The sequence below is a fragment of the Myxine glutinosa genome, chromosome 14, assembly GCF_964187855.1.
Source record: "Myxine glutinosa chromosome 14, kmMyxGlut1.1, whole genome shotgun sequence".
Lineage (NCBI taxonomy): Eukaryota > Metazoa > Chordata > Myxini > Myxiniformes > Myxinidae > Myxine > Myxine glutinosa.
In genome coordinates, this window is record NC_136274.1 from 814342 (window position 1) to 828920 (window position 14579).

The window sequence follows — 14579 nt, forward strand, 5'->3', positions numbered from 1 at the left end:
ATTTGGAGATATGTCGAAGGGAGAGGGTTGGGGCATGGTACATGGGATAAACAAGATGGACACGACAATAACTTTCAGGAACGAAAACAGAATTTGAAGGAGGTGCATTTGGGGTGTATTTTTTTATTTTTTTTGTATACTGAATCGAGGCTCGTGAAAGAGCTAACATTTATTTCACAAACAAATCAACCAGACAAACAAAATATATAAAAAGAGGGAGTGGAAGACAAGATGGGGAGAGAAGGGGAAGCACACAAACACAACATTTGAGAGCAGGGAGATGTTCTGGAGGGATAGGGCTTGCGGGGAGGAGGCGTGGGAAGGGTGGTGGTGGGGGGGGGGGGGGGTGGGGTGGGAGAAGTATAAAACACAAGGACACCAAGGACTTCCAGGACAGAAGTTGGTATTTCAAAAAAGTGGATTTGGGGTGAAATTAGCGGGGGTAGAAAAGATCAAGGTTTTGGATGGGGGAAGATAAGTAAGAGATGTTGGTGAACAGCTGTTTTGAAGACCTGGAGGGTGCAGTGGGATTGAAGAGAGTGAGGGAGTTTGTTCCAGAGGCAGAAGAAAAGAGGAATGAAGGAGTGAAGGTGAGCAGAGAGTCTTGATTTTGGCAGTTTAACCATTAGAGGGTTGCAGGCAGATTTTGTGAGACCTGTAGGAATATTTGGGGGACAGAGCCCAGAGATAGCTGGGGGGTGGGGGGGGGGGGCAAGGCCAAAGAGGAGTCGGGAGAAGACGGAAAGACCACCAACCTGCCTGCGTTGAGTGAGTGAAAGGCCCTCAGAGTTAGCTTCATCGCGGGAGATTCCAATGATTCTGAAAGCTTTGGTTTCTACAGCGTGAAGACGAGCTAGGTGTGAGGCAGGAGAAACCAGCCCAGAGGGGAGAGCAGTATTCCATTGAGCTGCGGATGAAAGCCTTGTATGTGGTGAGGAGCTCAGGTGTGCCAAGGAAGGACTTCGCACGATGGAAGATGCCCAATCGGTCAATGGCTTTGGAGGCCAGATTTGAAATGTGGTTTTCCCAGGAAAGATCATGGCAGATAGTGAGACCCAAAAGCTTGAGTGACAGAACTTCTTGGAGAGAATTGTTCAGAAAGTAGATGTGAAGGTTGTCGGTCTTTACGGAGAGACATTGTAAGAGTGTGAGATTTGTCAGGATTTAAGGACATGTTCCACTTGTTTGCCCAGTCTGTGATTTTGTCCAGTTCTGCAGAGAGTGAGGAGGCTGCAGACTGCCGATCTGAGGGTTGAGATATGGAGCAGCAGATGGTGGAGTTATCAGCAAAGAGATATAGAGGATTTTCCAGAGAATCAGAGAGATCATTGATGAACACCAGAAAAGGACAGGGCCCAGAACACTGCCTTGGGAGTTGAAAGTATGATTGGCTGAGATCAATACAATTACAAGAAGAATGTCTCCCCCCTTGTATAGTAGCTATCCATAACCGTTTGGTTTCTCTCATTAACACAATCATCAAAGATGACGAGGTTCTTTTTTGATTTATATAAATCATGGGGTGAAGGTATATCATCAGTATTATCACTGTTAATACAAGTTAAGACAAGTTATGTCTTAGTAAGTGTAAGCGTAGACCTTTCCTACGTGTAGTTTTGCGTTGAGTAGAATAATGAGAGTTAGGTCCTTCCAATGCTTTATGCCACCTCGATGCTTTGGTTTTTGGCGCAAATTAACACGGGGCCGGCCTGACAAGTCGAGGCAGGCCGAAGGAAGGCGGAGGAGGAGCCGACGGTAAGCGCGAGCCGCCAATCAGGGCTTGAGGGGAGTGGCTTACGACTGTGGCAAAGGCGTGGTTTGGAACATTCGATGCAGGCTAAGGGCGTGGCAATATAACCCTTTGCGCAAAGACCCCACCTCAGTTTTTGAGGGGAGAGGCGCTTGAACACGTTTGAGGAGGACCTGCGCTGGGTGATGAGCTTGAGTAGTTTTGAGGGGAGAGGCGCTTGAACAAGTTTGGAGTTCTCAGTTTTTGAGGGAAGATGCGCTTGAACAAGTTGTGAGCCAGGTCCTCTGTTAAACAGTTCTGAGAGTGCGTGGTGTTGAATCGAGTTACAAGTTAAACGCTCGGTTGAGCTTGAGGCAGATCCTCCATTGAGTTACGAGGGTAAAAGCGCGCCGTTGATTAATCGCGCTGTGAGGAACCGCCGAGCGGGGCGAGAGACGCGCATATTCGCCTGCCTGCCTTTGTTTGAGATACGTGCCGCAAGGATCCCTCCCGCCTGCCTGCCTGCCTTCGTCGAGGGACGTGCTGTGACCGCGGATGGCCACGCTGGCGAGCTGTTCCTGAACAACGGAGCTGGCGCTTTCAGCGCATGAACCATCCTTCTTTCATTCCCCTGTGAGTGTGAACGGGCCCGTTGTCTGGGGGAATAAGCTACGACTGCTTGAGTTTCTGCTCTGTGTCTCTTCGACTTGTACAGCTGTAAATAAACCTGTGTTCTTCCTTCCATTTGATCATTCCCATCATTTCCATCTATTGACTAAGCATGGTACGAATTGTCGCTCTAATCGGGTTCCAATACAAGATAACTGCACGGACCACATGGTACGCCATCCGCTCGGACGTACTCAAATTACGCGTGGTTCGTGCGAGACTTGATCCCTGCTTCCGCAGCGGCGTAGGTATTTAGGTACGTGCGAGAATTGTCCCGAAACCCTGTCCTGCGTCTGCCCGGGAGTGGTGACTCAATGTCTTGCGGTTGCGACAACCCAAAAAGAACAAGGGGCTTAATCTCCCCTTGGTAAGGGCAGGGGGGTCGCGCAAAAACCATAACATTTGGTGTCCGGGTGTGGGATTGGACCTGGAGTGCGCTTCACGCACTCAAAATTACGAGCGGACGAAATTTAGTGTTAAGATCCAAATTGTATTCGTACCATGGCTGGCCAAGGCGATCGAATGCCAGTAGGGGTAGAAAAAGTAGAATGGATGACCCAGGACCCACAAGAGAGACAGTTGGTAGTGGAAGCTGAAAAGGGTGCGGCAGCTGGTAAAGAAAATGGCGGGCCCTCGTACGTGACGGCGAGAGCCGGGCCCGCAGTGCCAATGGACTGGGGCCTTTTTATGGTGCATTTCAGTGCATATATGGAGGGTGACAGGAAGGGAATGGATGCAATGATGGCTACCCAGGGGATCGACATGGAAAAAATGAGGAACGAAGCAAGGTACAACTGGGATGGATTTCAGGAGCAAATAAACACCACGATAAAAAGAATAGGGGAGTACATTAGGCACGGGTTGAGCGAGGAGGTCGCAATGGTATGCGACGAGGTGAAGCAGTGTGGGGAACGTGTGGAGAGCGAAGTAGAGCAGAGCACAGCCAAATTGACGGGGGCGATGGAAATCGCGACGCGGGGTGTAGAAAAGCCGACAGTCGTCGCATTGGAAAAATAAATTTTATGGGTGCCGGCGGTCATCGAAGAAATAATTGGAATTAAAGAAATAATTGGGGTCGAAGAGACAGAAGAAACAGAAAATAAATTGGGGGAGAAGGAGATGGAATATGTACAAAGTCTGTATTCACAACGTGATGCCATGTTTGCTAACCCCAATAAAGGTTTACAGGTGCTGGCGAAGAAGCCGGGGAAGGAGGACCCCGAGGTGAGAAAAAATGGCGCGAATGTGTTTGGCACGAATGGGTTTTTGGCGCGCTTGGGACAGAGTCGAAACCCGGGCGGTCGAGGAAGGTCCATTGTGCAGTGTACGAGGGCGACTGGTGCACAGTACGAGAGAGAGTGTGCGCCAAGGTGTGAGCGAGAAAAGTGTGTGCCAGGGTGTGCGATGATTGAGTGTGCGAAGGAGGAGCACACACCCGAGAGTGTGGAAAAGGAGTGTGTACCGGGAGAGTGGCTTACAGAGTGTCTGCAGGAGTGCACACCCGAGCATGTTACAGAGTGTGAGGGAGAATGCCCACCAGGCTGTGTGCAGGAAAAGTGTGTGATGAAGTGTGTGAAAGGCGTGAGTGCGCCTAGGTGTACGGGTACGAGTATGGAGTGTGAGGGAGAATGTACACCTGAGGACGTGGAAGGAGAGTGTGCGGTAGCGGAGTGTATGGGAGGCATAGGGACGCCTGGGTGTGCGAGTGCCGAGTGGGTCGTGAGTGGTGAGAACGCGGCTCAAGCATCGACGCCGACCGGGGTAGCGTTTAGCGGGACGGACAGCAGACGCGAGCCCCCGGTGAGTGGTGTGCAGCAGGGACCGGCTGGGATCGGTGCGGCGGCGGTTTCACAAGGACCGACGTGCACGATTCGTGCCGGCCCCCGCACTGTATGGTTGGTGCCGTGCTGTGGCGGCAAAGGCAATCGGCGAGGTAGGAGATTTCGGAGCCGCGCACCTTGGCGGGTGCGGTGCTCCGGCCGTGGGCGGTTGGGTCATCGTGTGTGGGACCGCGAGGCCCCACACAGGGATGGGGCCCTGAACCTCGGCCCGCCATACCTCCCCCTTTGGATCGAAAATGCCGGACGGACACGCCATACAGGAGACAAACCAACCGCATGGATGGCTCGGCCCTGCGAGGCCGAGCCATGACAGCGTATTCCCACATGAAGAGGCTCGAGTGTAGTGGACTGATGAGATTAGTGTACCCTACATGGAGGAATGGTAGTTTCACCATTCCTCACATGGCCAGGGCCCATGAGCATTAGTTTAGGGGGATGGCAGTGATAGGCACATGGGGGTGCCAGCAATCGTTACCTCCATGGGGCACCGAAGCTAGCCGAGGGAGGGCTAGGATAATGTTAGGGAATTAGCAGACTGTAGAGACAGAGATTTAAGTAGTGACATCTGAACTATAGTGGGGACATAGGTAGTTTAGATGGTTGTTAATGACAAAGGGAGTGCATAGTGTAACGGGAAGACGGGGAAGAATGAGTATTAGGGAAAATAGCCAGCTTAGATAGATGATGCTGTATGTATGAGGAATTGTGTGGAAAATAAAAGGAATTGTGTTTGAGGTGTGCGAGGAAAGAGGTGTGTGAGCACAAAAGGAGTGCGAATTTGGTGTGCGAGACATAAGGTGTGTGAGTTAAATGGTGTGCGAATAAATGGTGTGGAATGCTTGGTGTGGAATGCATGGTGAATGTGGGGGGGGGGGGGGAGATGGAACCCATTCACAGATGCCCGGGGTGGGTAGTGTAAAGCCAGGTAGAGGGTATAGGCAAAAGTTATATGGATATTGACACCTGTGGTGCGGGCAGTAGCAAATAGTGCTTTGTAGGGAGCATGAGACTGTGGAATGGCTGGGCGTGTGGTTTAATTGGTGCGTATGGTTATCGGGGCACTCCGCCACTGGTAGTTTGTCGGCGAGGTGAGGCCGCAGGTAGGCTCTGGGAGCCGGTTGGAGCAGTTGTGAGTGGGGCCCGAGGATCCAAGGGAAGGACCCGGGTTGGCCAATGCCAAGGTGGGCATCAGGGGGCAAAGTGCCAGGAGGGGCCTTCCTCAGTTAGGGTAGTTGTGAGTTGTTGAGTGGGGCCCGAGGACCCCAGGAGAGGACCCGGATTGCCCAATGCCAAGGTGGGCATCAGGGGGTAAAGTGCCAGGAGGGGCCTTCCCCAGTTTAGGTAGTCACAGGAGCAGGTAAGCTTGGGTGGCGACTTCAGTGGCGGAGGTGCGCAGGTAGGTAGACCTGCTAGTGGAGCCACACGACCCAGCCCCAAAATTGTGCAAGAGCACAGAGAGAAAATTTGTGGGAGTGAGACCCAAATTTTGGAGGGCACCAGGTGGACAATGGGAATTTGGGTTTTTAGAACCACATAGTTTAAAGATGGCCGATTGGCAGTGTATGACCCCGGGTAGTTTAAATGAGTAAATGTCAGTAGTGTAGCTAGGAGATGAGAAATCCCTTCGCACCACCCACAGCCAGTCACCAAGGAGGACGAAGCTCCACACCAGGGCTTGGTAAACTGTTTGAGTAGTGAGACGCATCAGGAGACATTGTGTTTGTTCCATCCCTTCCTTCCTGGGAGGGATTGGGAGACGAATTTGGAATAGAGGGGGATATGGGAGACAAGACGTAGAGACGAATTGTAAATACAAAGAGGGCTAGGGTAGTGTAAGCTTACGGTGGGGGGCATGGACGGTTAGGGACGAGCCTGCTCTGCTCGCTCTTCCGCGCCCCTCGCATTGCATCACCTTGTTTTGCTGTGTGCCATTGCGTCCTTTCCGCTTTGCTAGTCGTGCTTTGTCTCTCCTCCCACCCCAGGACCATTTTGGAGGTGGAACTGTGCAGCACCTTCGACCTTTGCAGCATTCTTTCTGCACCTTGCGACACCTGTACAGCCGAATGGCGCAGCATTTTGCTGCCATATCCTTTTGTTGTAACTTTGCTGCCACAACCACTTTGCTGCACCACACAAACTATGGACCACATGAGGTTGGCCCTGCCTGGCAAGGAAATGAAATAAACGCATTTTTTGTGCATTTTTCCATGGTGTGCTAGGGATGAGAAGATTTGTAAGTTAGATAGCCCTGAAGATCAAAAATGCCTGTATGCTGGTCCGGGGGCTAGCCGGTTTGATAGGCACACAGAAGACGCAAGAAACAAGATGCAAGAAGCAATCAGCAAATGTAATGAATTATGAGTGTGTTTCGTGTTTTTGCTGTGCTTTCTCTTCCCTCCAATCTTCTCTTCCAAAAAGGACAGGTCCTGGATAATAGAATTGTAAATAAATTAAGTTTTTTTGTGCTTGTAAATATAAAATGCTGCCCACCGGCTATGTGTTTAGTTTGACAAATTCCGGAATTCGGTTAGTTGTGGGTGTGATTCTGTTAGATAGCTACTCAATGCAATAGGGGGGACATATTTAGTGTTTTAAAACTGTCGCATACACAGGTTGGAGTAAATGTTAGGGGGAACCACACCTATATGTCACATGTAAAAGTAAGGTTAATTTTGCATGTCATTCTCAAAACCGGGCCTTTCATTTGTTGGGTTTGACTCGGGGACGAGTGACGAGGGAGAGGGGTAGTGTTGCGGTTTTGTGTTTTTGCAATAAAAGGTTAATTTCCCCCTCATAGTTAGTCACACTACAACATGTAGCCTCGTTTAAGCTCAGTTATGTCTTAGTAAGTGTAAGCGTAGACCTTTCCTATGTGTAGTTTTGCGTTGAGTAGAATAATGAGAGTTAGGTCCTTCCAATGCTTTATGCTGCCTCGATGCTTTGGTTTTTGGCGCAAATTAATGCGAGGCCGGCCTGACAAGTTGAGGCAGGCTGAAGGAAGGCAGAGGAGGAGCCGACGGTAAGCGCGAGCTGCCAATCAGGGCTCGAGGGGAGTGGCTTACGACTGTGGCAAAGGTGTGGTTTGGAACATTCGATGCGGGCTAAGGGCGTGGCAATATAACCCTTTGCGCAAAGCCCCCACCTCAGTTTTTGAGGGGAGAGGCACTTGAACAAGTTTGAGGAGGACCCGCGCTGGGTGATGAGCTTGAGTAGTGTTGAGGGGAGAGGCGCTTGAACAAGTTCGGAGTTCTCAGTTTTTGAGGGGAGAGGCGCTTGAACAAGTTGTGAGCTGGGGTCCTCTGTTAAACAGTTCTGAGAGTGCGCGGTGTTGAATCGAGTTACAAGTTAAACACTCGGTTGAGCTTGAGGCAGATCCTCTATTGAGTTACGAGGGTAAAAGCGCGCCATTGATTAATCGCGCTGTGAGGAACCGCCGAGCCAGGCAAGAGACGCGCATATTCGCCTGCCTGCCTTTGTTCGAGATACGTGCCGCAAGGATCCCTCCCGCCTGCCTGCCTGCCTTCGTCGAGGGACGTGCTGTGACCGCGGAGGGCCACGCCAGGCGAGCTGTTCCTGATCAACGGAGTCGGTGCATTCAGCGCATGAACCATCCTTCTTTCATTCCCCCTGTGAGTGTGAACAGGCCCGTTGTCTGGGGGAATAAGCTACGACTGCGTAAGTGTCTGCTCTGTGTCTCTTCGACTTGTACAGCTGTAAATAAACCTGTATTCTTCCATCCATTTGATCGTTGCCGTCATTTCCATCTATTGACTAAGCGTGGTACGAATTATCGCTCTAAACGGGTTCCAATACAAGCTAACTGCACGGACCACGTGGTACGCCATCCGCTCGGACGTACTCAAATTACATGTGGTTCATGCGAGACTTGATCCCCGCTTCCGCGGCAGCATAGGTATTTAGGTACTTGCGAGAATTGTCCCGAAACCCTGTCCTGTGTCTGCCCTTGAGTGGCGACTAAAAGTCTCGCGGTTGCGATGACCCAAAAAGAACAAGGGGCTTAATCTCCCCTTGGTAAGGGCAGGAGGGTCGCATGAAAACCGTAACAATATATATATATATTGTTGCGGATATCAGACGTCGGCTCTCCCCTTATCAAGAGGGGTTAATCCCCTTGTCCTCTATCTGGCCGACGCGACCCTGGAAGTTATAACGTTCTTTCCGGTCGGTGGTAAATAGGGTTGTTGGTCGATTTTTAGTCCTATTACCTAATTACTACCACCGACCGTAAAGCAATGGAATAACTCCCGCCCGAATCGCGGATATTGTTGGAATATTGCCCAGCGGATAGCAATCCGCGACCCAGGCTGTTAACAATGACTACCCCGATTATAGCGGTCCCGAATCGTGCCACACTTACCCAATTGAGAAAAGAGTGATACGATTGGATTGAGGAGAAACCAGAAAGAGCAAGGAAATTTATTAACAAATGTACAAAAAGAAGAGGAAACGAAAGAATGTACAAGAAAGAAAGAAAAAGGAAAAGTACACAGGGCAGTCTTAGACAGTCTTACTCTATTCCCTGGACACGGGCCGATCGCTCTCAGATTCGGTCTCAGACTCCAGACTCACACGGGGATGCAGATGGTCGGGTGGAAGGTCTGGCGATGGTGTCCAGGCTCCAGTCCGGCTCCGGTCCAGCAGACGACACCCGGCAGGCAGCTCTCCACATAGTGTAACGCGAGCGGACAATTATAATGACGGGGGAAGGTAAACTTGGGCTATCGGCGTATGTAATTTGTATACCGGTGCTTTTGTACTGGCGCTACCGGTCTTACTCGCCCCAAGTGCCCCCTCCCCAATGTCCTGCATGCTGCGGTTCTTGGCAATGAGTGCCGCGCGCTCACCCTTAGTACCGAGGGTTGCCACAGGGCGTCCTTTGTAATACCAATGCTTGGCTTCAGTCTTCGGTAATGAGCGCTGCTCCGTAAGTTCTTATCACACTGCACCTTCCTTCCAAGTCCTTCAAATCGCAGCAGTCCTTCTCATAAGCGCAAATTGTCCAAGACCAGTCCTTTTACCAAGCGCGATTCCTTGCAGTCCTCTTTATAAGCCAACCTTCCAACAAGTCCTTATGAGGGCTTTGCATGCGCGCTTTTATAACCAAGCCAGCGAACGCTCTCGGAGCCCAAAATCACGCCCTGTCAGGCGACCTCACCTCAGCCCTGGTTGGCTGGTGTTGGCTTACTGGCCCCGCCTTGATGGCTGGTTGACGTGGCCGCACATTCATCCTGGTGCTCCGCCCCCTTTTCGGGCCTTACCTCGTGGGTTTCTGGGCTGGTTTGAGCGGAAGCCCAGCGAGGTTGCGAACGCTGCTGACAAAGGCGTGTAACAAATTGGGAGGGCCGTGGGGCACAGACTGGGGAGCGCTTAATGGTGTCGCTTGGAAGGGAGGCTGCCAAAATGAACGGAAGGGCCTACTCTTATTTGATTGACGCAACGCAGATGCAATTAGTGGGAATGGCCTTATTCTAAACACATACTAAGAAATAACTGACGTCCGATGGTGACTTACATGTTGCTTGTGGCCTATCTATGGGGTGCTACCTTTAACCTTTAATGATGTGATATTTACAAGCAAGTGTGGGTTCTCAAAACCGCAACAATATATATATATATATATACATATATATATATATATATACATATATATATATATATACATATATATATACATATATACATATATATACATATATATATATATATATATATATATATATATATATATATATATATATATATATATATATATATATATATATATATCAGTCACTATGCGACCTTCATATCATCAGTGGAGAACCGCCAGCAAGGTGTCCCATACAGCTGCTGCTGCACCTTGCTGGGAGCGATACGCACCGCCTGCCACGCGGTGACGTTATCTCTGGTATCCACTCATCATATGGAGTCGACCTATATTGATATATATTGTTGTGGATTTTAGAATTGGTGTGTTTTTTGTATTGTTGTAAGTGTAATGAATTGTTGTAAATATCACCCTCTAAGTGTAATGAGAATTGTTGTAAATATCTCCGTTTGGTGTGTAAAGGTCAAAGGTCATCCTCCTTAGTTACTCCATATACATACACGTAGCAAATCATATACCCTTCTTAAATAGTTATCTCCTTATTCTATGTAGTTGAAGGCTCTGTTCCCACAAGTTGACACTGCATTGCACCGAATTCAAATAAGGTAGAATCCCCTGAAATATCCCCATGGCCTCCGAAAACCTGCCAGCAAGGCGGCGTTCGCCGCTGCTGCTTTGGGGTTGTGTTCTTCACCGCAAGACTCCATTAGCCACGAGATAATCTCGGAGAAGAAAGGCGTGTCTCCACCCCTCGTCATCGGAAGGAGGAGTGAGCCAGCCCTTGCCGACCAACCAAGGATGAGTGGGTATGGCTCAAGAGGGTGGGGTTATAAAACCCATTGCATCAGCCCCCACCGAGAGTGATGCGTAAGGGGCCAGACGAGAGAGAGAGTTCTGAGGGAGGTGCGCTGGGTGAGAGGCAGATTCTGTGGAGTGTAAAGAGAACTTCGGAGACGCAGGAGGCGGAGGACGAATAAAGCAAGCTGCCGGTGTGAAGCTGAATACGTGGAGCTGCCAGCTCCTCGTTGCCAGCCCGGAGCGGAGCTGTTTCCCGGGATTTTCGCCTCGACCCCAAAAGCGTGGACCGGAGCGCATGCTGGGAACTGGACCTCGATGCCTACCATCTGCCTGGCCCTTTCGCTGCCTTCCCAACCATCGATCCCTGGCATCCATCTACCCCTATTCGTGTGAGTCTGATTGTCATTTGTTTTTTGTGTCTTGTCCTGGGTTAAGTAAGACTGTTTATAGGTAAGCTAATATTTGCACTGTGTCTCCTTACTCCTTTCTGTCTTTATTTTCGTATTCTTTCTCCTTCCTTGGTTTCTTTTGACTTGTAAATTTTGGTAATAAATTATATTTGTATTTCCTACCTTTGTTCTTCTTCTTCATGCTCGTCCGGTTGATTTAGTGATTTCCCTCATTGAATACCTGTGGCACGATTTGGCCAACGTTAAGGATCGGGTCAGTCCTTGTTAATAGTTCGTGCCGCGGTTGCTCAACCGCTCGGCAATTACCATCTGTCCGCGGTCGCGAACGGGGTTGCGCTCCTGCCTCTCCGGAGGGAGCTGTGCAGCGTCAGGACTCACGTCGGTCAGTCACGAACAAGGGGACTAATCCCCCCTTCTTAAGGGGAAGAAGGCCGACGTAGAGATCCGTAACAATATATACACACACACACAAATTGGGTCGGCGTATTTTAACGGTCTACTGAACCGAATAACCAAACAAGAAGACGTCATGCGGAGCATGATACTTGCAAAATCCGCCCCCCCCCCCAAGAAAAAAATTCCATTGATACAGCAAATTGTCCATTTCATCAAGATTAAAATTGACAATCTTGATCAAAGCTCGGGTCAATAGGAAGAAAAGTGACGATTTTTCAGATGAAAAATGATGATTTTGGAAGGTTGACCTTTGACCTTTTGACCTCAAAAATAGTTCGTTTCTCTATTTAGTGACTCAATGTGCAAATGCTGTTCAATTTTCAAGTCAATCGGATGAAAATTGAGGATTTTTGAAACTTGGCCTATGTTGACCTTTTGGCCTTTGTTGACCTCAAAAATACTTGGTGGTTAAACTCAGTGACCAGATATGCAAGTCCTCTTCAAATTTCAAGTCAATTGGATGAAAATTGAGGATTTTAGACATTTAGCAAAGTTGTGACCTTTGGCCTATGTTGACCTTTTGACCTTTTGACCCCAAAAACAATAGGCTTCTTGATTTTGACCAACTCTACAATTTGGTGAAGTTTCGTGAAGATCGGTTGAAAATTGTGACCTGTAGGCCGGCGACAAACAAACAGACAAACAGACAGACAGACAGACAGACAGAACCACAAACACAACCGACCAATATATGTGAAAAATCTTCGATTTTGCAAGTAACAAGAGTGGTTGTCAATCACAGTCTTGGTATTTAAATGGAAAACATAACGAATGTGGTAAATATCAAAAACGTCTTATTGAAGAAATATCAAAGACAAGTGTAAATAAAACATATCAACTAAGATGTTAAAAAAGATTTAATGGATGTCAAATAATAAATGGGAAAATAATTTACTGCGATCTCAAAATGATATTTGGGTCAGAGCAGAATGTTGAGAGAGGTTTTTAATTTCATCTTTGCTCCACAAAGATATTTAACACCAGAACCTCTCATGCTATTGATCAGTATTATTGATGGTGATGAGTGCCATAAGAAAATCAAGCTATTCCCTGAAATATAACACAAACAGATATTCATTGGTTCTCTCTTTAGAGTTTAATGTAAAGATACCATTATTCCAGGATGGTCGTAATAAAGAGGTTCGAGTATGGCGGGTGTCTGTGTATGTGTCCCTCCTCTCTCCCTCCCTCCCCGACTCTTTCCTGTCTCCCCACGTTTTTGTACATAAGGTTTTTCCATTAAAAATGTCACAACCAACATTCTTTTCGTACTTACATATCCAAAAGTGGAGTTTTCAACATTCGTATATTTTCACCAAAGTAATTACTTGCACATTGATACACACAAGGTGGAACAAAGAACATTCAGGAACTATAAACGCTGATGCTCAAAGTCAACGGTGAATATGTACCTGCTCACTTGCTCCAAGAATGTAGTCCTTTCCCGCTGAAAATGTTTTCCAGTTGACATTTGCTCCGGTCCATGGAGACATGCTCCCTTTGCGTATCGATATCGATTCCACATCCATGATGGAACCCATCTGGTCATACCTTCGGCACGTGCAGGGAGCTCGTCATTGATCAACTTGAATAGGGAATACCTGTCGCTTTTACTTTGGGTTGTAGTCATAAAATATTTCAAATCATGCTGTGTGCATAACCATGCAGTGTGCATAACAATGTTGTGTGCATAACCATGCAGTGTGCATAACCATGCTGTGTGCATAACCATGCAGTGTGCATAACCATGCAGTGTGCATAACAATGTTGTGTGCATAACCATGCAGTGTGCATAACCATGCTGTGTGCATAACCATGCAGTGTGCATAACCATGCAGTGTGCATAACCATGCAGTGTGCATAACCATGCTGTGTGCATAACCATGCAGTGTGCATAACCATGCTGTGTGCATAACCATGCAATGTGCATAACCATGCAGTGTGCATAACCATGCAGTGTGCATAACCATGCTGTGTGCATAACCATGCAGTGTGCATAACAATGCTGTGTGCATAACCATGCAGTGTGCATAACCGTGAAGTGTGCATAACCATGCAGTGTGCATAACCATGCAGTGTGCATAACCATGCAGTGTGCATAACCATGCTGTGTGCATAACCATGCAGTGTGCATAACAATGTTGTGTGCATAACCATGCAATGTGCATAACCATGCAGTGTGCATAACCATGCAGTGTGCATAACCATGCTGTGTGCATAACCATGCAGTGTGCATAACAATGTAATGTTATGTAACAATGTTACATAACAATGTAACAATGTAAAAAAAAAAAACATTTCCTTCTCTGTTCTCATTCGTTTATTCATTCTTATTCGGTCGTTCGTTCTTCGACCACGTGTTTCTCCCCCATTTCCCCAGATAGTTTTCACTCATTAACCTTCAATGTTTACACTTTCCCCTCAAGTTATGTATTCCGTCATATTTTATAACACCTTTTTCTTCTTCTTCTTTAAAAGGCTGCTTTCGACTTGCTCACCAAATCAATTCATCCCAAAAAAAATATCCATCTCCTATAGTGCCTTTTTTCTACATTCCCTAAACTCTCCTGCATTCCATCCTCCATCCAGCGTCCTTAAACGTATTTTTAACTCGAAGGTCACAAGAAACTCATTTTGCAATAAATGTTCGTTTCCCATAAATCGTACACTTTCAAAAATCCAATCTCACCCCTCCCCTCCAAATCTTCCCCATAACCCCTCCCCTCCAAATCTTCCCCATCACCCCTCCCCTCCAAATCTTCCCCATCACCCATCCCTTTCAAATCTCCCCCCTTGCCCCCTCCCTCCTAAACTACCCCCTCACCCCTCCCCGCCAAGACGCCCCTCGCCCCTCCCCTCCTAGACTCCTGCCTCACCCCTCCCCTCCAAATCTCCCCCATATCCCATCCCTTTCAAATCCCTCCCCTTGTCCCTTCCCTCCCAAACTCCCCCCTCACCCCTCCCCTTCAAATCTCCCCACCCTCATTGCTTCTCAATTTCCCCCCTCTCACTCCCCCTCCTCAAAGCGTCCTCCCCGCTTCTTCCCCCTTCAAACTCTCACCTCCATC

At 48.3% G+C, this 14579-nt stretch overlaps 1 protein-coding gene across 1 annotated transcript in view; it reads right to left on the reverse strand.

Moving 5' to 3' along the window:
- Positions 1-14579, reverse strand: part of LOC137440035 (replication protein A 70 kDa DNA-binding subunit-like) — a 172423-nt gene that overhangs the window by 18071 nt on the left and 139773 nt on the right. Inside the window, exon 12 of the mRNA XM_078768297.1 lies at positions 12924-13062. Coding sequence (XP_078624423.1) covers positions 12924-13062 — 139 coding nt within the window. The remainder of the gene's footprint in view (positions 1-12923; positions 13063-14579) is intronic.